Source organism: Ipomoea nil, unplaced genomic scaffold (genome assembly GCF_001879475.1).
Source record: "Ipomoea nil cultivar Tokyo-kokei standard unplaced genomic scaffold, Asagao_1.1 scaffold3192, whole genome shotgun sequence".
NCBI lineage: Eukaryota > Viridiplantae > Streptophyta > Magnoliopsida > Solanales > Convolvulaceae > Ipomoea > Ipomoea nil.
In genome coordinates, this window is record NW_017619620.1 from 536,248 (window position 1) to 561,340 (window position 25,093).

Here is a 25,093-nt window from a genome sequence, read left to right on the forward strand (position 1 = left end):
GGAGTTGAAGAATCAATAGCATTTAATTTGGCACTTAATGCACGATTTGTAACACCTGAAACAGCCACCATTATTTGAGTTTTAATTCAAAAATCAAACTGAAATTTAATATTATAACAGTCCAGAACCAAACTATTGAAACTAATGAATGGTTCATACTTTCGTGCAGCGCCTTATTTGGCCAAGGCCGAAACAAGTTGATAACATTCTGATTGTAGAAAAGTGGTTGGTAAATTAACTGTTAGCTGTTTGATATAATTTATTTTCTCAAAAAGCTAATTAAAAAAGTTACTTTGAACAGCTTTTTGAATTTTAGTATTTTAGAGTTACAAAAAGTTAATTAATCAAATACTTATATTAATTTTTTAACTAAGTCAAACAATTAATAGTGATCAAATAAATCAAAATTGGCTGATTAGCTAACTAAATGTTTGTTATTTATAAAAAAAATGTAATACTTTTGAAAACAAATATTGTAATACTTTTATATGTTAATGTAAAAGTAATATATTTTTTATAAAAAAAAATAATTTAAATAAAAAAAATATAAGAGTATTACACTTTCTTCAAATTTATTACATTTTTATCTTACGAATAAAGATTCGTAATACGTTCACATACAAATTTTTGTCAAAAACATGAGATAATATAAAAGCTTAAGCCCTGTGGGTGTGGGGTGTCGGGGTGTGGAGTAGAGTGTAGAGGGAGACACCGCAGACAGGCATATACAACACACACAAAATACAAGCAGACAACTCATTTGCTCTACCCCTTCCAATATAAAAACCCTAATTTCCAACTTTTATTCCCTTTTCTTCTATCCTACCCAGTACCCACCCACCCACTCTCCCTCCTTCATCCACCCCATTCTCTCTTTCTCTGTTCTGTAAACTATTTGCTCCATTTTCTGCTTTCTGACTTTCTCTCTCTCTCTCACCTCAATGTCTCCTCTTTCACAGTATTGATTCCTACTCACATTCTTGCTCTCACTCACTCAAATGTCTAAAATCGGTTTTGGTCTCTTTCTTCCTCTACTCCTCTTCTTGCCCTGCTGCTATGTCTCCGCCGACCAGCAAGAGCTCCGATCACTCTTGGAGTTCAAGAAGGGCATTAAGAACGACCCTTTGAACAAAATCTTCCAGTCCTGGAACCAGACGCTCCTCTCGGATCTGTCCTCCTGCCCCGACAAGTTCTACGGCGTCGTTTGCGACTCCGGCTCCGTCTCCGCCATTGCCCTTGACCGCCTCGGCTTGTCCGGCGACTTGAAGTTTACTACACTCAATGGCCTTAAGCAGCTCAGGAACCTTAGTCTTTCAGGTAACTCCTTCACGGGTCGGGTCGTGCCCGCTCTAGGCTACATGACCTCGCTGCAGTACTTGGATCTCTCCGGGAACCAGTTCTACGGGCCTGTTCCCGAGCGGCTTACCCAGCTTTGGGGTTTGAATTATCTGAATCTCTCCAATAATAATTTTTCCAAGGCTTTTCCAAGCGGAATTAGGAATTTGCAGCAGTTGAAAGTGCTCGATTTGCACTCAAATGGGCTCTGGGGCGATGTACAGGAGCTCTTCTCTGAGCTCAGGAATGTGGAGTATCTTGATTTGAGTGGGAACTCATTTTTCGGCTCGCTCTCCATTAATCGAGACAATTTATCTAGCTTGGCCAATACACTGCAGCATATGAACTTGAGCCATAACAACCTGGCCGGTGGGTTTTTCAACGGAGATTCGATTCAGATGTTTCGGAACTTGCAGGTTTTGGATTTGGGGAACAATGGATTAATGGGACAGCTTCCTTCTTTTGGATCATCCCCGAATCTCAAAGTTCTAAGTCTAGCAAATAACCAGCTATACGGTTCAGTTCCTGATGAGCTTTTGCTGGGTTTGGTACCGTTGGAGGAATTGGATCTCAGTGGCAATGGATTTTCAGGTTAGACGTCAATGTCAGTTTTCCAATCATTTCATTTATTATATCTTTTATCCTTACTAGTTTAGCTGTCATATTCCAAGGTTCCTTTTTTATTTGTTATATTGTGTTCTGTTGCCAGAACAACATCTGAAGTGAGAATCTTTTTAAATAATCTAAAGTATAACCAAACTCGTGATGCTCATTCAATATGTGATTCTCCATTCACTAAGTAAGTTGAAATTGTAGACGTTGTCGGATACTTGTTCTTGGTTCTTTGCTTATGGAAATAGAAAACTCTTAATGTCATTGTATGATGATAATTTTATACAAGATAATATAAAATCAGCAATTGGACGTCCTCCCCTGTTTTTACTTTTTACTACTGGAGTTTTTCCGGGGAATATCTGTTCTGCTGTGTTGTAGATTTTGCTTCATGTTTTGAGGCATTCAGTGTGAATGTGTAATATTATTGTGGAAGTACTTTGTGTTTTGGGAAATTTGGTTGAAACATGTAGTGTAATAATGTTTTGTATTAAATATTAACTTTCAGTTTTCCTTAATCAAGCCTGCTTTGCTTGTTAATTTAAACAAACCAAATGTCCAAATCCAAAAATCTGTTTGGCATTGGTTAAACTCGACTTGAGTTTAACCATGCTAGGCTCAGCTTGTTTACAGCTCTACTGACTCAGCATGAAGAATATGAAATCCATCTATAGTGCATATTAAAATCAAATCATGTGTTATATTGAGTGGAACTCTGAACATTTGGTAGAAACTTTAACTGATGTTTTCAAGGTAAACAAAATGCCTTTGATGCAGTACTGATTTGCTAATGTAGTTCTATAAAGAATTGAAACACATGGTTATTGCTATTCCATTATTTAGGCTTGCAGTCCAAAATCATCAATGCCATAGTGTTTTTGGGAAAACCTTTTGTGTACATGTGAGACAAACAATAATAATAATAATAATAATAATAATAATAATTATTATTATTATTATTAGGGAAAATTGCATATTTAGTCCCTGAGTTATAATCAAGTTTCGATTCAATCCCTTAAGTTATGGCTGTTTTTGAGTTTAGTCCCTCAGTTATGAGCAAAGTGGCGAGTTTGGTCCCTAGCGTTAATATTCTGTCTACAGCTAACGGAAAACTTAAAACCAATTTAATAATAGAGGGATAAAATAGGAATTTCAAATTATAATCCTCTTTTTATGTTGGAACTCGTTGCACAACCGTCATTCTTTTCTTCTTATACCTACAATTGAAGGTCTTTTTCTTCCCCAAACTCTGAAATCTCCCACTTCCGTTAGATATAAGAAGAAAATAATGACGGTTGCGCAATGAGTTTCTACAAAAGAAGGTGATTATAATTTGAAATTTCTATTTTAACCCTCTATTATTAAATTGTTTTTGAGTTTTCCGTTAGCTGCAGACAGAATATTAACGCTAGGGACCAAACTCGCCACTTTGCTCATAACTGAGGGACTAAACTCGGATACTGTCATAACTTAGGGACTGAGTCGGAACTTAGTTATAACTTAGGGACTAAAGATGCAATTTTCCCTTATTATTATTAATAATATAATTTTATTATTAGTAGATGTGTAATACAGGCATTTGCATACTATATGTGTTACATATGATATTATGTTGCTATGGAGTGTTATTGGCGACTTGGCGTGATAACATTTTGTGTAATTTCTTCCATATTCTGACATCTTGTTCATGCCTGCAATGTCCATCACAAATGCCATTTAGATTGATTCCGCCCCCTTCCGCCACCTGCACTTCCCCTCTCACTCGTGCATGTGTGCACATGTGTATTTGGTAAAGCTATGCCTGTTTTCTTGTGTATGCACGTTGAAAGTTTACATGCATGGATCATTACTGCTGAAAAACTTGAGGGGATCTTCATAACTCCATTATACAGGTAATAATTGACCAATCTACAGTTGCTTCCATCCCAAAGAGAAGCTGAAATAACTGTGCTTAATGTAGATAGATTCATAGATTCAGTTATACCAACCGTTTCTCAATGAAACACTTCAACAATTGGCACGACTGTTGTGAATATCAACTTAGGTATCTAAACCACCTTTATGAGCTCAAGCCTTTATAAGTAATGCCATAATGGGGATTGAGAACAAAAACTGAAGTGATGTACATTTGTTGCAGAACTCTTTTGGTGCCTTTAACATCATTGTTGACTTATAAAACAGTTGAAAAAAGATCATTGTTTATTCGTTTATGTGCACAATTTGAATTTTAAATCCAGTCATCTATGTTTCTTGATGCATTTCTATAGGTTATTTTTTTTTATTTTTTATTTTTTATTTTTTTGGTTTCCTTAACTACTACTACTACGTCATATAATTTGTAAGCATTTCTATTCAGGTTCTGTTGATTTTGAAAATGACAGTAACTTAGGTTTCTTGCTTTCATCTTACCTACAGTATATAACGAATTCCCTTGCTTTTTTTTGCAGGCTCAATTGAGATAGTAAATTCAACTACTTTGAAGACTTTAAATCTTTCATCAAATTTTCTGTCTGGGTTTCCTTCGTCCATAGGAAATTGTTTGGTGGTTGATTTGAGCAGTAATAATCTCAGTGGTGACATATCTGCTATTGAGAGTTGGGAGGCAAATCTTGAAGTTCTAGACTTGAGCTCAAATCAGTTGACTGGCAGTCTTCCTAATTTGACTTCTCAATTTCAACAATTGACTTTTCTCAGCATCCGAAATAATTCTATTAGAGGGAACCTGCCTTATTCACTTGTTGCCTCTTCAAGGATGGCTATAGTTGATCTCAGTGCCAATGAACTTGATGGAACTATTCCAGCTAGTTTCTTTGCTTCTTCAACCTTGATGAACCTCAATCTGTCTGGAAATCATTTGACAGGATCAATTCCTCTTGGAGGCTCACATTCCTCTGAACTACTAGTCCTACCTTCATTTCCTCAATTGGAGACTCTTGATCTTTCAAGTAATTCTTTGACAGGTTATTTGCCTCCTGACATAAGTAACCTGGGGCGGCTTAAACTGCTAAATCTTGGAAAAAATAAGTTAGCTGGAGAGATTCCTTCTGAATTAAGCAAGCTTGGTGGTTTAGAATATCTTGATTTATCCCACAATAATTTCAAGGGAAGGATTCCTAACAATCTTCCTTCAAATCTGAGGGTGTTTAATGTGTCTTACAATGATTTAAATGGAACAGTCCCTGAGAACTTGAAAAGATTTCCTGAAACTTCATTTCATCCTGGAAATTCATTGCTCGTCTTGCCAGGCAATCTGCCATCTAATAATGGTATTCCTGTTCCACTACCTAGTCGCAGCAGAGCTCATAACTCCAAATCAAGTATCAAGGTTGCAATTATTGTTGCCTCAGTTGGGGCAGCTATAATGCTTGCCTTTGTTCTGCTGGCTTATCGTCGAGCTAAACTTCAAAACTTTCAGTCTCAAAGAAGATTTGGCAATCAACCCGCTGGTAGAGATGTTAAAGTAGGGATATTTAACCGGCCTTCACTTTTCAATTTCCATGGCAGCTCAGAGCCACCTCCAACTTCATTAAGTTTTTCCAATGACCACCTGCTAACATCAAACTCTAGATCATTGTCAGGGAAAATTGAGTCCACCATGGAAATTGTTGAAAATGTGTTGCCTGAGGGTGTTACAACTGGTTCAGGACATATACAGTCTAGCACACTAGATCATCCTGCAACATCTGGACAGAAATCCTCTCCAGATTCCCCTATAACTTCCTCTCCCCGCTTTATTGACACAATTGAACAACCTGTGACTTTGGACGTGTATTCACCAGATCGTTTGGCTGGAGAGCTGTTCTTCCTGGATGGTTCAATAGCATTTACAGCTGAGGAACTATCTCGAGCTCCTGCTGAAGTTCTGGGTAGAAGTAGCCATGGCACTTTATATAAAGCTACCCTAGATAATGGGTATGTGCTGACTGTTAAATGGTTGCGTGTGGGGTTAGTTAAAGACAAGAAAGAATTTGCAAAGGAAGTTAAAAAGATTGGATCAATTAGACATCCAAATGCTGTTCCTTTACGAGCTTATTACTGGGGCCCAAGAGAACAAGAAAGGCTGATTTTAGCCGACTACATACCAGGGGATAGCTTAGCCCTGCATCTATATGGTAAGAGCTTGCAACATTGCTTAAATAGTTCTTTGATCTTTCAAAATTGGTTCTCTTAGACACTTTTGTTTTGCCTTTATTTCCATGGTTTCTTTATTCCCTCAAATTCTAATGCAAATGATCTCATGCTCAACATAGATTTTAGTTGTAGGTTTACTAAACATTTAAAGGTTTTTACTTGTTCCTTTCTGCTAGAACTTGCATTAACTTGTATATTTGTCTAGTGCATTAGGATTAGGATTTGCAGATGTCTTTATTAAATAAATAAGCCGTTCTCTTTATTTGTGTGTTTTATCAACCTTTTACACAGAGACTACACCTCGCAAATATTCCCCGTTATCCTTCAACAAGAGGTTGAACATAGCTGTTGAAGTTGCTCGTTGTCTAGCATTTCTGCACGAGAAAGGCCTACCCCATGGGAACTTGAAGCCTACGAATATAATCTTGGTGGGGGGTGATTACAGTGCCCGGATTACAGATTATGGTCTCCACCGCCTGATGACTCCAAGTGGGATTGCAGAGCAGATACTAAACCTAGGGGCTCTTGGCTACCGTGCCCCTGAACTTGCAAACGCAACCAAACCTATCCTTTCTTTCAAGGCTGATGTGTACGCGTTTGGTGTGATTCTGATGGAACTGTTGACAAGAAGAAGCGCGGGTGACATAATCTCAGGGCAGCCTGGAGCCGTTGATCTTACAGATTGGGTTTGGTTGTGCGATCAGGAAGGTAGGGGGATGGACTGCATCGACAGAGACATAGCAGGCGGGGAAGAACACTCGAAAGCTATGGATGAATTGCTTGCCATATCTTTAAGGTGCATTCTTCCGGTTAATGAAAGGCCTAACATCAGACAAGTCCTTGAAGATCTATGTTCCATTTGTGTGTGAAGTTTTGTACATGTGTCTCCCTCCTCCCTCCTCCCTCCTGGTATTAATTCTTTTTTTTTTTTTTTTTTGTTTTTTTTTTTGTTTTTGTTTTTGTTCATGAGTTTGATTTTCTTCTTTTTTCACCAATTGGTTCAATTGCCTCCCTAATCCGCGGGCTAATCATCATTACATATTTTTATTGGCTTTGCCCCATCCCAACCCCAACCCCCCCTTCAGTTTTTGTGTAAAGGGATGATCAATCCGTTGATTGGTTAACAGTTATTCTTCAGTTAATTAGGAGGATTGCATATATCCTTTTGTGAATTGTGATTGTTTCGTTTATGCAAACAGATAATGTTCCTGTTTGGTAAAATAGTTAGCTTATCAGCTAATTTTGACTTATTTGACCACTATTAGTTGTTTGACTTAGTTAAAGAATCAATATGAGTGTTTGATTAATTAGCTTTTTGTATAAACTTATTGTTCTAAAATGTTAAAATTCAAAAAGATGTTTAAAGTAGCTTTTTCGATCAAAAAGTCATTTTGTATGTAATCAGCTCTACAATTAGCTAATGTTATTAACTAGTCAAATCTACTAACCTAATCAGTTAAAGTTATTAGAAAAAAACCATTTACCAAACACTTCCAATGTTACACTTTATTTACCTTAACCACTTCCTCATTTAAATCACTAAAACCACTTTTTTTATCCAACCGCTGTCAAATGCAGGTCAGATTTCATTTTTACTGACCTAAAATACCTCAGTCACTGTTTTGGTCATATTGATTAATATTTGGTTATAGTATAATGATATTTAATCTCCTGACGTAACAATACAATTATTTTCAAATGACTGTTTTAGTCATTTTAATTAATATTTAGTTATAGTATAATGCTATTTCATCTCCTGGTGTAATAATAAAATTATTTTTAGTTATTGACTATTGTAACGTTACTATGTAGAATGTGAATATATATATATATATATATATATATATATATATATATATATATATATATATATATATATATATATATATATATATATATGCGCGATGCGCACAAAATAGGTGCCCAATATTAATACATTATATTAAAATTTTTAATTTATTTAGATTTTAGATATTTAAACTATTCTAAATAATAATAATAATAATAATAATAATAATAATAATAATAATAATAATAATGTAAATCATTTTTATAAATTTGATATTTATATTTATGTAATAATTAACATATAACTCAAATATTTAATGTGTATATATTATTATTAATGAAGAAGATAAGAAAATATATGGTTGATGTATGTGTATGGTAACAATAGTGGAAAAGATAACGGAAGTTATAACGGTAGGGATATGTTTGTCCAAAATATTTTAATGTACAACCTTTATAGCATAATGTACAAAAAAACTTAACGGAAAAAACGAACATAAATCAGGGGTATAACTTTCATTCACACTTATTATGTTTTTAGATATATATATATATATATATATATATATATATATATATATATATATATATATATATATATATATATATATATATATATATATATATATATATATATATATATATGGTTGAGTTCAAATGAGGACAACAATATATAGAGGACTGTGAGGACAAATAATGGACATACAACAAATTAATACCGGGCACACAACTTAATACATAATGACACACAAGAATAAATGTAAACATCAGGTTTCGAACTCAGTCTCTATAAATTAACAAATCTAGCACGCGACATACAAACTATGGCACACGACTACATTCGGCCATGCACACGACATATCGGCTAATGGCACACACTACATCTGTCCTCACAGTCCTCTATAATATACTTGTCCTCATTTGAATACACACACACACACACACACACACACACACACACACACACACACACACACACATATATATATATATATATATATATATATATATATATATATATATATATATGTAGATGCTCATATGCGGTAGTGCAATTAGGTGCGACGGTGTGGTCATATCCCTGTCGTTGATCAATTCTAATCCAACGGCAGCGGCACATTATCTGAATTAAGGAAGGTTTATCTCGCTTTTGGTAAGTGGGGGTGTTTCTGTAATTATATTGGCTGGGGACGTGCATGTATATAAGTCGTTTTATTTTGTCTAATTTTAAGCGCTGAGAGAGACCACTATTGGTAGAAGATCAAGCCCGCGTCGTAATTGGGAGAAGATCAAGATCGTGATCGTGATCGCGTCGCAATTGGGAGAATATCGCCGGAGATCACCATCGCAACTTGGACAAGATATCAGTCGCGATTGCAATTGGAGAATATCAGAATTGAGCAATGGAGCCTGGTATGTTTGATTTTTTGACGTTTCTAGTTTTAATTTGTCGTTATTATTATTATGTGTTTGTTCTGCTTCGGAAGTTTATCGCCTGTTTTTATCTGGTTTTGCGGGGTCCCGGTGTTGACTATGTTGTTGTTTGTTATTTTGTGATTATGGTGTAATTTTTGTCTGCACGTGGTGCATATATTGTTTGTTGGTGTGATTGGTAGTATCAGATTTTATGCATGTGTCATGTGCATGTAGGTAGGGTTATTCGTGTGTTATTGGATAAAGTGTGGTGCTTTATTAGTTAACCTGTGGTGTGCAGCTGTTGATTTGGAATTTGTTGGTGGTGTTTGCGATAAAGATAATTCAACTGATGCTGGTGTAGAAGGCAGTGGTGGTTGCGATGGAGGTAATTCCACTGATGTTGGTGTACAAGACAATGTATGTGATTTGGAAATTTCTCCTGGGTTGACTAAGTATTGGCGCCCAGTTTGTACTGACAGTTTGAAGCCTCTTGTTGGGCAACCGTTTCATTCCTTGGATGGTGCTATTGTTTTTTATAAACAATATGCTGGGACTGTTGGGTTTGACTATAGGCAGAGCTCAATTCGAAAGAGTAGGGATGGCGTTGTTGTGGAGAAGCATGTAGTATGTAATCGTCAGGGGTTTAAGCAGAGTAGTTCTAGTATTCAATATATGCATGGGGTTGATGCTAAAACTACTTTGGCGATGAGACGGAGGGCGACAAATAGGGTTGGTTGTAAGGCTAAGGTTGTGGTTAAGCTTAAGTCTAATGGTTTGTATTTTGCGCATTCTTTTGAGGAACTCCACACCTATTTGATGTGTTCAATTATTGCTAGGCAATTTTTAAAGGTGAATCGCAGCCTTGATGCTGGCCACCAAATGTTTATTGCGAGTTGTGCTCGGGCAAATATTGGCTCTGTTCGGTCATATAGGTTGTTTACAGAGATTGTTGGTGAGTATTCCAATGTTGGTGCTACAGGTGTGGATTTTAAAAATTTCAAGCGTGATTTGATGGCGCACATTTTAAATGGTGATGCTCAATTATTCATAGATACGTTTTTCAAGAGGCGTGAATTGTGTGAGGCTTTTGATTTTGAGTATGATGTTGATGAAGTTGATCAACTTTCAAGGGTTTTTTGGGCTGATGCAGTATCTAGGAAGAATTTTGCTTTGTTTGGTGATGTTTCATTCGATGCTACATACCGTACTAGCATGTTAGTATTTATTTTTCTTGTGCATGTTGTATATTTGTGTGGTGCATATTTCCATGTCTTATGGTGTGTTTTGTTAGAAGTATGGTCCTAAATGATTGTTGTGTTGTAGGTATAAGTTGATTTTTGTTCCATTTACTGGAATTGATAACCATAAGAGATCCATCAACTTTGGTGCTGGTTTGCTTACGAGGGAAGACGTAGACTTATATGTGTGGCTTTTGGAGAAATTTAAGAAAACTATGTGTCATGACCCTATTTGTGTTGTTACTGATCAAGATCTAGCTGTCAAGCTAAGGTTGCTGTTGCTTGTGTGTTTGGTATTTCAAAACATAGATTTTGCATGTGGCATATAATGTGCAAGGTTGTACCGGTTTTATCTAAAGATGAGGTGTTTAGGAGGAAGTTGAATGGCATTGTTTGGAACAAATCCCTGGACTCCAAGTCTTTTGAGGATGCATGGAGTTATATTATGGAGGAATATGATTTGGGTGACAATGGTTGGTTTCGTTACTTGTTTGAGTGTCGTACATTTTGGGCATCTCCATATTTTTATGATGAGTTTATGTCGGGCTTGGTTAGGACAACGTCTCGATCAGAGTCTCAAAATAGTTTTTTGGCACTTTCTCTAATGATCATTCTAGTTTGGTTGAGTTATTGGTGCATTTTGGAAGTGCTATTGGTGCACAGCGTCATGCACAAGCAAAATTGACTGCTGATTGTGAATCTTGTTTTCCTGTTTTGAAGACACCATTGGCTTTGGAGAAGCATGCAATAGATGTTTACACCATTTCCGTATTTTATGATGTTCAAGTAGAGATTTGTGCAGATTGTTATTCTTGTCAAGTGGCGTCTTTGTGCGATTGTAACACCCCCTTTTTCTAAAATCTAAATCCCAAATAAACAAGCTTAAATACGATAAATGAGCAAACTTAGATAACTAATTCGCCATTCAAACGATCAACTAAGGGTGTCACTGCCACAACCACCACTCAAAGTGACTGCACAGGCTACAAGAATAGTAACTAAACTAGAGTCAAGCTCTACAAAACATAAAAAACGTGGGGAACAAACCCCGGTGTCCACACACCATCAAAAAGATAGTTTAATAACATCTATCAACAGTACGACTAAGGTAGAAAACTAAACTAGTAACTACCACCTCAAATCTACACACTAACTATCGCGTGCGCTCTCAAACACTGGACCCACCTGAAAGGGGTTATAAAACAAGTAGGAAAATAAACCCGTTAGCAAATTAATGCTAAGTATAAAACCACTCAACCCTGTAAAGTACTATAGATATAGGTTGGAAAACATTTCTCATTCACACGCAATCTCAAGTATGAATACAAACAACTACTTCACTTAACCATCAAATCTCAATAGGCATACATAAACACTTCTATATGCTTGCAACCTATACTTCATAAAAACATGCTTTAACTCAATAACTCATACTTTAACGCATTCACTAGCTATAAATAGATATCTTCAACTATAGCTCAACATGCACTTCTCCACCTCATACTGATAGATAAAAAAAAAACTGAAATTCAACAAGCAAGGTCATGCTATCAAGCTATCTCTTAAACAACAACAATAGACTTTACTTCTCAAATGCTCCAAATGAAATTCATGCTAAGTTATGCAACAAGATATGATATGATGCTTTATAAATAGATATACTCTCGCTCTTTATATAAAATGGAACATTTTCTGTGGAGGATCTCTATTGAGTCTCTTGACTCACTTTTCTCTTCTTTTGTTGAGTCTCTTGACTCGCGTTTCTCTTCTTTCTTCTTTCTTACTTTCTTTCTGTACTTGTGGGCGAGGTAGGGACTTCATGAATCGTGAACGAACCTATCTGGGCTCGGCATCTAGCTGACCTAATACTCATCTCGCCCACAGAACCGTTACACTTGGTCCTTACATAATCTCTGTGGAATCAGGTATCGTACTTGTCAGTGTGCACACCCCCTAACTAGGATTTCAAGCCTGGCGGGTAGTATCGAACCTAGCAACTCGGGAATATCGACCAAGCTACTTCATAAATATCCGTCGGTCTTCTGTGACCGTTTCTTTTCTTTCTCAAACTTCTTTCTTTCTCTTTTCTTCCGAAAGGACCAAGTCCTAACGGGGTCTCCAAAACCAAGTTTTCCTCACAATATAGATAGCATATATATATATATATATATATATATATATATCATGCAATTTCTCTATTTCTCTTCTCATGCAATTTATCTCAATAATATGCAAGCTTTGCAATGCACATAAATCTCAAGCAATATCTCTTTCTCACATTTTGGAAATCAATTTATCATGCAAACTTCTCAATGAAAAAGATATAGATTTTCAAAATAGATATAGGTTTTGAAATAGGACTTAGGCTTTACTTAGAGCCTTCAATGTACTTAATCTTTGAAATATGCTAAAATGCTCATTCACTGTGAAGTGAAAAAAATACATTGTTTCATGCCAATAATATAAAAAACTTAGCAAATCTTCTCAACAAGAGTTAACAAAGTATTAAGCATGATATTCAACTATTCATGTACTCAAATACTAGAATTCCTTCACAGACTCAAGTTCACAGCCAACAACACAGTGCATTAATCTTTCAAAAATCTCTAACTGCTAAATATACTTTCTAACTCAAAATCAAATGAAATCAACTTTTACTAGCATGTCGTAACGAGCCCGAGTGTCTGAGCCTCAAGGGCCCACGAGTCTCGGTCTGAACAACACATGGCTGAGCCACAGAGGGCCCGACCTATTCAACTTTTGGCCTGGCGGAGCTTGGTGACGGGGCTTGTGAAGCCTCGCCACTTGGCTCCGCCAAGCGGCGGCCTTGAGCAACGGATCCAGCTGGGATCCGTTCCCATGGTCCGCTACTTCACGGTGCTAGCCAGCGGACCTTGCCTAGGTCCGTTGGCTAGGACCGTGAGGTCATCTGGTGCACCAGACAGTGTGCACCAGAGCCTTCTTCTCCATAAAACAATCACAGAGCAACCTCAAAATGCCTCCAGATCACAACAAAACAATCTTAAAACACCAACAATACCCAAACAATTCACCACAAGCATTTTCTAGCATTTCTAAACATCTAAGCTCAAACTTCTAGCATTTTACAGAGCAAAAGCTTAGTTTTGCAATCCATGGTTTATACCTTGTGTTTTGCCTTCTCTTGTGTGGATCCCCCTTCCTCTCATTCTCAGATACTACCTCCTTCACCACTTAATCTCCTCAAACAAACAAACACACACCAAGCTTAAGGAAGAACTTAGAGATTTGGAAGACAAAGGACAAAGGTTGATATCCTAAGAGATGAGATGAAATGGATGGATGAGATGAAAGCAAAATACTTACTGTAATTCTTCTTCTTCTTCTACAGAGTCTAGAGTTTGGAGTGGAGTGGCAAAAGAGAGGACCAGGAGAATGAATGGAATAGTGATGCTTAAATAGGGGTCCAAAACCCTAGGTTGATTTCATTGGTTGATGAGGGTAGAAGGGTAAATTTGCTTGTTCAAAAATCAGACATCTTCTTTGGCTTTGTATAAAACATCAGGGTTCATTCTATAACATAGACCAAGGCTAAAAAAATAATTTTGTACAACTTTGGGGTCAAAATAGATTTTCAAAAAAATAATAATTTCTAATTAAAACATTGGATTCAGGTTTCGCAGGTTCTTTTCAGGTTTCACTCATATTGACTTTTTGGGTCAAAACTTGGTACATAAATACACCCGAGACTTAGGATTTTCAAAATAGGTTATTTCTTGGTGCTGAATTGATTTAAAATATTTAATTCATACACCATTTGTGACACCCCAAAAATCCACATTCAATCCATGGATTAATAACGCGAGGGGCCTTGATCCACAGGCCAAGCCTTACATAAGGCAAGAAAACAAAGAGCATGAGGGGATGAAGGGAGACAGAAATGGAGAGGAAGCTGATCCAGTGGTAGTGCAAAAAAACTTTGGGGCACTGAAAGACTGGGGTGGTTCAGAAAACATAGATCCTGGGGAAAAAAAGGGAGGAAAGGAAGAGGGAGAATTGAGTTACAGTGAAAGTGAGAATGGTTCTTATGATGAGAGCAATAATGACTCAGCAGAAGATAGTGAATATGAGAGGGAAAAAGAAATGGAGGAAAAAAGGAAAAGGTATTTGAAAGAAGTGAATGCCTCTCCAATGAATGAAGGGAACCAGGGGAGGAAAGGGAAGAAGAAAGGGGGAAGGAAAAAGAGAGGAAAGGGGAGGGGCCATCTCAAGAAATAAAATGAGAGTCATATGTTGGAATGTAAGGGGTGTAAAGTCACAAGGCACCCCTTATAGAATCAGGAATTTGGTGAGGTCTCAAAGACCAAGTGTACTGTGTCTACTGGAACCAATGAGAGAGGAAAACCATAGGAAAGAGCAAAGCTTGTCTATGGGGTGGGATGTAACAAAAAGCTCAGGGAATGGGAAAATTTGGATATTCTGGAATAATGATGTCACTGTGAGCATTGTGGAGGTGAGGCAGCAAGTGGTGACAATAAAAATTGAGAGTGCGGAATGGGAAAAAGAAGCATATGTGTCTTTTGTTTATGCAAGCTGTAATGTGAGAGAGAGGAGGGAACTATGGGACTGTCTGGAAAACCTAGCTAAGGGGGAGATAGGGCAGAATAGTTGGGCAGTGATGGGGGATTTTAATTGCATTCTGAGGGTTGAGGAAAAGAAGGGGGGGTACCCCCTATAGAATAGCCAAGAGTAAAGAGTTTCAGGAATGTATTGACAAAGCAATGTTGAGTGAGGTTGCCTATTATGGTGGGACTTACACATGGTGGAATGGGAGAGAAGGTGATCAAGCAGTCTGGAAACAGTTAGATAGGTGCTTGGTGAACAATAAGTGGGAGGATGGGAGAAAAACATATACTCAGTATCTATCAAAGGCTTATTCAGACCACTCTCCAATGGTGGTCAATATGGAAGCACAAATAAAGATGGGAAGGAAGCCATTTATATTTTTGAATGTTTGGAGTGATCATGAGCAGTTCATGGCAGTGGTAAAAGGAGTGTGAAGTCAAGAAATTCAAGGAAATGCTATGTTCAGACTTAAAACAAAGTTAAAAAAATTTGAGAATGGAATTGAAAAAATGGAACTGGGAAACTTTTGGCAATATATTTGAGAAGGTGAAGGAGCAGGAGGAGAAGATGGAGACTGTGGAGAAAGGGTTGCAGAATGACCCCTCTGAGAATAACCTGATTCTCTATAAAAAAACACAAGCTGAGATGAAAAAGGCTTTGACGGTGGAAGAGAAATATTGGCAACAAAAGGCACATATGCAGTGGGTGGTTGAGGGAGAAAAAAATACAAGATACTTTCATGGGATGGTGAGGGAAAGAAGGAGAAAGCAGACAATACATAAGATAAAAAATGAAGAGGGAAAGTGGGTGGAGGAACAAGAGCAGATAGCCAATCTGGCAGTGGGGTTCTACCAGAAATTATTTGAAGCTGAGGAGACTCAGCTTGATCTAACCAGTTTTGAATGTCTGCAGGAAAGAGTGACTGAGGAAGAGAATGGAAAGCTGGTGCAAATACCTTCAATGGAGGAAATAAGGAGCTGCATCTTCAATATGAACCCCAACAGCTCACCTGGTCCTGATGGATTTGGTGGAGGATTCTATCAAAGCTGTTGGGAAGTCATTAAGGGGGATCTATATGAGGTAATCAAAGAATTCTTTGAGGGTAAAGCCCTGACCAAATTCATAACACACACAACAATAGTCCTAATCCCTAAAACCCCAAATCCAGCCACATTTGCAGATTTTAGACCAATAAGTCTTAGCAATTTCTGCAACAAAATAATTTCAAAAATAATGGTCACAAGGTTGGCAGAGATATTGTCTAGACTAATTGGTCCATCCCAGGCTGGATTTGTGAAGGAAAGAAATATAATTAACAACATACTTTTGGCACAAGAATTGTGCCATGGAATGAAGGAGGCAAATGATGATGTGGTTCTAAAACTGGACATGGCTAAGGCATATGACAGGATGTCCTGGAAATGTGTCTTAGCTGTCCTAGAAAAGTTTGGTTTTTGTACAAAATGGATTGAGTTAGTGGAAAGAACCATCAACAACATTTGGTACTCAGTTGTGGTAAATGGTAGTCAACATGGTTTTTTCCACTCAACAAGAGGTCTAAGACAAGGGGTCCCACTGTCCCCAAGTCTCTTTATAATAGCAGCAGAACTTTTGTCTTGTCTTTTGGGAAAAAATGGGGTTACTTTTTCACAAGCTGAGGGGGGTCCAGGGATCAATCATCTTTCATTTGCAGATGATATGATCATATTTACTTCTGGGAAAGGGGGGGCATTGAGTGAGGTGATGAAAACCTTGGAGTGCTATGAAAAAAAATCAGGTCAATTTGTGAACAAAAATAAGAGTGGCTTTTATATGCATCCAAAAGTGAGGGGGGAAGTGATCCAGAGAGTGAAAAAAACAACAAAATGCCAACACAGGGAGTTTCCATTCACATACCTGGGGTGCCCTATATATCTTGGTAGGAAAAGAATGCACTTGTTTTATTCTTTAATTGATAGGATATCTGCAAGATGCAAGGGGTGGCAATCTAGGCTGCTGTCGCCAGGTGGCAAGGCAGTGTTGATCAAATCAGTGCTTCAAGCTCTGCCAATGTATATATTTTCAGCAATAAACCCTCCAAAGGCTGTGATCAAACAGATAGAGAGGATTTTTGCTGACTTTTTCTGGGGCAAAGTGGATGGCAAGCAGAAATATCATTGGAGCTCATGGGAATCATTGACAAAAGCAACAGATAGGGGAGGGGTTGGATTTACTAGCCTAAAGGAAATGATAGCTGCATCAGGAACAAGGTTGTGGTGGCATTTTAGAACAGAAAAGTCCTTGTGGGGGGACTACTCGAAAGCAAAATACTGTAAAAGATCTAATCCAGTCTGTAAAGTTTGGCAGTACAAGGACTCACATGTTTGGAGGAGAATGGTGGAGGCAAGAGATAGAGTGGAAAGAGAGATTGAATGGAAAATTGGGGAAGGATTGGTGAATTTTTGGTGGGATAATTGGTCAGGGGAGGGGGCTATAGCATCAGTTCTGAACATAGGGGGAAAGAGAACAGCTACAGAAAGTTTGAGAGAATTCTTCAGAGGGGAAAGATGGGAAGTGGGGGAGTTGGGGGAAGGAGTGAGAAGATTGACTGCCAGAGTGAGGATAAGGGATGGGGTCCAGGATGTTGCTACTTGGAAACCTGATACTAAGGGACAGTTTAGCTTCGCTGCTGCAAAAGCGTTTGAGAGAAAGCAATTGGGTGAAAAAGCATGTCATAAACACTGGAGTAGGAAGATATGGGCAAACCATGTGCCTTGGAAAATGGCGTTCTTGTCTTGGAGAGTCTTCAAGAGGAAAATCCCAATGGATGATGTACTGATTAGATTTGGTTTCAATGTGGTTTCCAGGTGTAGTTGTTGTTCAAGTCCCACTTTAAGCTCCTTGCAGCATGTATTTTGTAGAGGAGAAATAGCTAGAGAAGTCTGGGGCTACTTTGCAAAATCCTTGGGCATTAATCTGCAGATAAGGTACTTGGAGCAAGTGTGTTATAGCTGGTGGGGGAGAAAAGTCAAGAATAGATTGGAGAGGTTCATTGTTCAAAGGCTCCCAATGATAATAATATGGGAAATTTGGGTCAGTTTCACTCAGTGCAAATATGGGGGCATGAATATCTCTGCAGCAAGGATCAAATTTAAAGTGGCTAAGGCTGTGGCAGAATGCATAACAAGTAGGTGGCCTATGTGGGACCCTTTTCCCCCCTAACTGGAATGTAATTCTAAGAAGGGTAGATGGGTTTGGTGTGCAGAGAAAAATTGTGAAGGAGAGTTGGTGCAAACCGCCTATGGGATGGGTGAAGGTGAATCTTGCAAAGAGTAAAAATGGACAGAGCTACTCCTTCTTTATCAGAAATGGGAAGGGACAATTCTGCCTAGCTGGAATCTATTCTTCTGATCTCTTTGGGCCACAAAGCAGTTTAAAAAAGGAGATAGTAAAAGATGTGAGGGCTTGGTGTAGAAGAAAGAAATTGTGTAGACTGGAATTTGAGACGGATGAACCTGGTTTTAAGTATGACAATGCAGGTCATGATGATGGCCTGGAGAGGTGGAATAGCTGTAGCTCAAGAGTGAACAGCTTGGCTGTTTGGATTGCTAATAAGTGGGAAGGTTTGAATCTGGTATTTTGGAAGGTTGGAAGCCTTCCCCAAGGCTTCATGCAGCTGCTTGCTATTGAGGGAGTGCCTCATTTTGCTCTTCTCCCTGGACAAGATCTGGCATAGCGCTTCGCTGAGGATTACCTGATGATGATGCTTTTGCTGAGAAGCATTCTTGAGGGTGTTGGTTTATTTTGTATGATGCCTGGAGTGGATCTGCTGCCTGTCTCACATAGCAGAAGAACCTGGGATCCAGGGGGTGAAGGCTGCAAAACCTGATGATGGGCCTTTGCTGAGAGGTTTCTGAGGGTGGCAGCAGGAGGGTGTCCTGGCTGTGGGGCAAGGAAGACCAACATCTATGGAGGCTTGAAGCTGTCATTATGAAGGCTTTATCCTTCTGCAAAACATCTTAGTAAGTAAGCTTCTTCCCTATGGGAGAGTGGTGCGATATGTATGATTTACTTGGCTTGCAGGCTTAAGCTCATGGAATCTGCTGCTTGACCCTTGGGAGTAAATGGTTCCCCTTATGCAAGTATCTCAGATATTAGTAAGGAGGATCATCCCAATGGTTTAAGGGTGGGTCTTGGGCTATGTCCAAAGGGTTGGTGAAGGAATGTTCAACGGAAATTCCACATGTTCCATAATTTGTGAACCCGGAATGGGGGCATGGGAAATCTGGAAAAAAGAAGAAGAAAAGATGGGAAATGAAGGAAAGAAGTGAAAAAGAAAGGCTCAAAAAGACTTGTTAGAAAGAAATAACAATGAGATCATGAGACTATATAAGAAAGGAGAAATGGAATAGCTTGGTGGAGCTCCACTTTTGCCTAGGTCATGAGGCCGAATGGTCCCCTTATGCATGTACCAAGAGTACTAGTAAGGAGTACCATCTTGTAGCCTAGGGAAGGTGGCTCCGGGTTACCATGGCCTGGCACAAGAGGCAAAATGATCTCTTTGCGCAAATACTTGTATTAGCAAGGGGTATCATCTCTTGTGTTAAGGATGGGTCCCATTGCCTTGGGTGGGGGCATAAGTGGCCTTCCCGGTTAAAACATAGAGCTCTATGCGGGAGGGTTGACCTCGCGCTCTTGGGGTGGGGGCTCGGAGTTCATTTGGGGTGAAACAGGTTATGGCATATGTGGAATTTCTTGAAAACATGGGGGTCGGGTGGAAGGACCAATGGCATCTTCGAAGAGACCGGGAGCCGAGTGCTTAGGCTTGCAAGCCTAGCAAAAAGGCTCGTGGATGAATGGTATGAAGGGGAGGGGCTTACTTACAAGATTGCATTATGGAAGGATAAGGTTTTGATATGGTGGCCGAAAGACTTGAAGGATGAAGTGCTTTCTTTGTCTCCTAGTCTTGGTTTTAGCTCCACTTGGTTTTAGTACATGTTGGTTTCATAAGGCCGAATGGCCTCTGTTTTGGTGCCTTATTAGCTAGGCTTTCATGTAAGGCCAAAGGGCCATACTTGTATCTTGGTCACTTTGGGGCCAAGGAACCATTGTAAGGCTTTGCCTCCTGTTCTGTTGATGATATACATACAAGTTTTTTTAAAAAAAAAAATAAAAAAAATCCATGGATTAATTGAATAATTAATCCTATTTTATTTGAAGAATTAATTCCTAAAATCCTGATTTTTAATACTCAAGGACTAGTATTTGACTAGTCAACCTTAAAGTTGTGTTGTACCTTGAGCTTTGAGGGGAGTTCCCTTGTTCCTTACACTTTCTAAAGGTTAGTAAGGGTATTCTTGACTTTTCACAAAGAGTTAGTATGGTAACCTAACCTAGAAGACTTCTTCATTTCATTCCTTACAATTCTTAGAAATTAGCTCTACCTTCTCTCTAGAAAAGAAGTGTAGCTTATTCTCCAAGCCAAGTTGAGACCCTTGTCAAGATTTCAAGATTTGCTTCCAAGATTCAACCTTTCACCTATTTGGGCATCTAGGAGGGTAAGATCTAAGTCCATCTTGTGTTTTTGGTTCCATCTTAGTTGTCTTTTTCTTAAAGGTAGGATCTTTATGATCTTTTGGTTTGATCTTGAAGTGAGTTTGGAAAGTAAGCCTTGTGGGGAGCTTGTTGTGGTGTAAAGTGAAGTCTTTTGGTCTACAAGAGGTAACCCATGCTCTACAAAACCTATTTTGCTTACCTATATGTGATTTCTTGGATTCTACATGTGTTTTGCTATGAAATGTGAGGGTTTATGCATTTGTCTTGAGATATTGCATATCTAGAGCTTGTGTTTAGGGTTCCTTTGTGCCATTGCTTGGAATTTTCCATGATTCAAGTCATTTTGTTGTGTTTTGTGAGATTTGGTATGTTTTGGACTTGAATTTGTGTTTGGAGAAGAAAATCCCCGAAGGGATTATTTTGCACAGGAGTATGTACCTGCGGGCGGAACGGCGGAGAGAGCCCTACCCGCCGCCCACCTGCAGGTACATGGGCTTGTGGGTTGTGTACCCGCGGGCGGAACCACGGGTAGGGGCCTACCCGTGGGTCCACCCGCGGGGAACACTGTGGTGTTTGTTCGGGATTTGTTCCCCGTGATCCGTTTGACTCGGTATTTGGTCTTTTGACTTCCCGATGTTCTTTTGTGGAACTATTTGAGTGTCTTCTTGATGTTTCGTATGTCTAGAGCTATATGGTAGGTATCCATGTAGGAATTTGGTGTCTTGAATCGTGCTAAGTGTTCAACATTGTGTTTCGTTGGACCAAGAGGTGTCTTGTGTGTTCCTCGGAACTATCTTGAGTTTCCCCGTTGATAAGCATGCTAGTTTGTTGTCTAAATGCTAGCGTGTGTGTTGTTTGTACCTTCCGTTTGGGTGATGATAACTTGTGTTATTCATCGTTGATGTTGTTGGTCACAGCCCCGTTCCTTGATTGAGTATGTTTCATACCTTCGTTGTGATCCGTTGATTGACTCGTGTGAGTTGTGGTGCGTGTGTTGCTTTACCTGGATTGCACGATTAGTGGTATGGGACACTAGTCACCAAGGTATTGTAGCGGTCCTCGTGGTGGCTGTGACGTGATTATGGAGTTGTGGCCTTTGTGTAAGGTTCACGTTTTTTGGGGGATAACATGTGTTATCCGGGCATGTGTTGCCGTGTACGGTACCTTGTGTACTATGAATTGGTGGTCTCGTTGGTGGGGGACGACGGTCCCGGGGGAATAATGTTGGACTAAGAAGTACAGGGGTCCTGGAGGTAATGGTTGGAAGAAGATATAAGGTTGGGGGTAGCCATAAGGTTGGAATAGGGCATAAGGAAGGCATAACAACTCGTGATGGGTGATGTTGCGAGGGCTTGTTGGCAGGGTTGTCGAAGCCCTACAAATTTAATACTGGCTCACTCCACTAATTTGTAGTAGTGGCAAGACCAGGTCGAATCCCAAGAGAACTAATGAATTTTGTTTCTTAAATTAAAATGACTCAAAGCAGGGGAAATTGGGGGGTTTGAGAAGAATAAATAAAATAGACAATAATTAATATCGAGTTTAGAGATGTTGAATTCTGATTCAATGGAAAATGAATGTTAAAGAAGTGACCCAGATCATCGGCTCTTTAAAAATTAAATTAGATTTAAGTACTTAGCCAAATACTAATTAGGATAGCCGTAACTAGTCTTTGTTCTCCCTAAATTAATTGATTCAAATTAAGCATTCAAACCAACAATTGTTATTGAATAAACTGGGGACGATAGCGTTCCATATTCACCCAATAACATCATTACACTTTAATGAAAAATAACTAAGCCTAAATCACAGATTGAGATATCTACAACCTGCAACTTAGTCTTCCTGTCATTCGTGTACTAATCACATTAATAAAATTAATACAAGCTACTCGGTCTAATCGTTTATGACAATTACGGATCATAAACTCATAGATAGCAATAGGATAAACAATAATAAACCAAGTTGTCAATTTAATTTACTATCAGTCTTCCTGTAAAATTAACTTTGAAAGAGCAGGAAGTACATGAATCCAATAAATTAATTGAAGTAGAACCTCCCTAAATTCACAACTAAAACTTCAAATCTCTTGAATCAGATTGAGGAAATCTAGCCAGACATAGAATAACTATTCTAAAATATTAAGAATTTAAAAGGAACCATCTCCTCAAAATACATCAGAATGGCTCTCCTTTTATAGGGTTCCAAATCAACAAGCTTCCCTAGAATTCAGGTTCTTACCGCATCTTTCTCTTCAATTTCATCCTCAAAAAGTTTTGTTTAATTTCCTCCAGAAATCTTCCGCGAATGAATCCGTTGAAATCTCTCTAGCGCCTTAGCTTTTCGTCTCGCGTCCGCAACCTGCCGAAACAAAACAAAAGCATAAATATAATATATGAACGTACAGCGCAGCAAACATATGAAGTAAACTAAAGTGTAATTAGGGATAAAGCAAAATGGAACCCACTCACCTTATAATTCAATTTAATAACTAATAAACTTAATTACACTTTAAATTTATTAACTAAGTTATTTAATCCTAATATAACAAAATATACTAATAATAATGAAATATAAAATATAAATAATAAAATTAACCAATAAAACTTATTTAAATTAAGGTATAAAATATACCCATCAAAATTCCCCCACACTAAAACTATGCTTGCCCTCAAGCATATCTTTATCATTCTAACATAAACTTCTCCAACTCCTTTCAAAGCCACCTAGAAATATCTCAAAAATTATTATATATTTAGGGGTTAGAAGTGAAACACACTCAAGAGAACAAACATGATTTATTGATAATACTTAATAATAATAAAATAAAATAACTCACTAGTTTTATAAAAAGTCAATGAACAAGACTTAACACCCTCACAAGGATTCAAAATTCACTCATTGCACTCATAGTGTTTAAGGTATAGTGTATCAAACTCTCCAATCAAAACATAGCAAGTAATCCCATAAGCTTGCAAGTAAATCAAATCTCCACCACTAACAAACATGAGTTAAACCATGAATCAAAGGGTCTTTATTGAAGGTTGTAACTTGGCTAGGGACAAGGGATATGGTAAAATGAATTTTTAGGCTTATCAAGTTGAAGGAATCACATAAGCCTTTAACACAAAATTTCTCCCTAAGCAAATTTCAAAGCTCTGAACAAACCTTCATTCCTCCATCGCCTTCCCATTTCATTTTCATGTTTTTTTACTTCTTTCATCATTCAAACCATTTTGCTGCCTCTAGTATACAGCTTTATTCAAACTCTTCTTTTCCCTTCTTCTTTTTTTGTTTTTTTTCTCCTTAACACTTTTTTCAATCCTCCTCATTCTTTCCCTTCTGCAAACCTCCCAACTTTATTTCTCAAGGAAGGAACATTACTTCACATAAAAAGAATCATCACTTGGATAAATTAATTCAACTCCCAATAACAAGAGCTATAATTTCAGTTTCCAATTGCATCCTGAACCCACAGTAAACAATTTATTGCCCATAAGAACAAGCAAAACTTTGTGTAGATAGACCAATATGATTCCTTCAATTCAAGGGTTCAAAATTCATTGGGGGAAATTAACAAAGAAAGGGAAAATGGCTTGTAATGTGGTAATTAAAAGAAAAGAAAGGCTAAAAGCTCAAAGTGGCTCACTAAGAGTTAAAATGTATGGTAGGCTTTTTGGCTAAAAGTGACTCAACCTAAGTGCCCTCTTCATCCTCATGTTCTAACCCACTTGAATGTGGTCTTAAAATGCATTTAAAAGCAAGTTCTAGCATACACAAGCCATGCTTGATATCACACAACAAAGAAAATCGAGCAAAGTGTTGCTCTTAAGGCTCAAAAGCTCACCAAAAAGGTCAAATTGCATCAAGTCTTGCTCATTTTCATTCAATAAAACTAACAAGAATTTTAAAAGTATATTTTTTTTGTATAAAAGAAAAAATAAAATCATGCTTGCTTCTCTCATGTGTTAAAACTCTAAACCAAAAATATATCCTAACTTAAGACATATCCCTAAATAGCAAGAAAGTAATCAAAACAAGTCATCAAGTCCTATTTACCCATTATCAGTGTGCAATACTCTCCCCCACACTTAATTCATGCATTGTCCTCAATGTATGCACACATAAAAACTTCACATATTCACAAAGAAATTGAGCATATTCTAAGAAGACTTATTTGAAAAATAAAAATAAAAATAAGTAAACAAATAAAGAAAAAGACGGATTATTGAATTGGGTTGCCTCCCAAGAGCGCATTCGTTTAACATCGTTATGCCCGACGTAACCTCAAATGTGTTTTTATCAATTAAAGTACTCCGGGAGGGCTAAATCAACATCTTCCAAACTCAAAACTGCCATTCCCTCATGAAATGGTTTCAACCTGTGACCATTAACTTTAAAAAGTTTTCCTGTATCAATGCTTTTAATCTCTA

The 25,093-nt window shown here is 38.0% G+C and overlaps 2 protein-coding genes across 3 annotated transcripts; both read left to right on the forward strand.

Annotated features, from left to right (window-relative positions):
- The first annotated feature begins 733 nt into the window (after positions 1–733).
- LOC109168188 (probable inactive receptor kinase At5g10020) lies at positions 734–7,266 on the forward strand. 2 transcript variants are annotated; one of them, XM_019317226.1, is made up of 4 exons: positions 734–1,926; positions 4,395–5,651; positions 5,727–6,059; positions 6,370–7,266. In XM_019317226.1, exons 1-4 carry the CDS (start codon positions 999–1,001, stop codon positions 6,945–6,947), a joined length of 3,096 nt encoding a protein of 1,031 aa, XP_019172771.1. In that variant the 5' UTR covers positions 734–998; the 3' UTR covers positions 6,948–7,266. The 2 variants fall into 2 exon arrangements, with proteins under 2 accessions (XP_019172771.1, XP_019172770.1); XM_019317225.1 differs by having other exon boundaries at positions 735–1,926; positions 4,395–6,059.
- Positions 7,267–9,269: 2,003 nt separating this feature from the next.
- LOC109168168 (protein FAR1-RELATED SEQUENCE 5-like) lies at positions 9,270–14,777 on the forward strand. The gene is made up of 6 exons (XM_019317210.1): positions 9,270–9,279; positions 9,581–10,496; positions 10,606–10,813; positions 10,858–11,070; positions 11,184–11,306; positions 14,382–14,777. Exons 1-6 carry the CDS (start codon positions 9,270–9,272, stop codon positions 14,775–14,777), a joined length of 1,866 nt encoding a protein of 621 aa, XP_019172755.1.
- Positions 14,778–25,093: the final 10,316 nt, after the last annotated feature.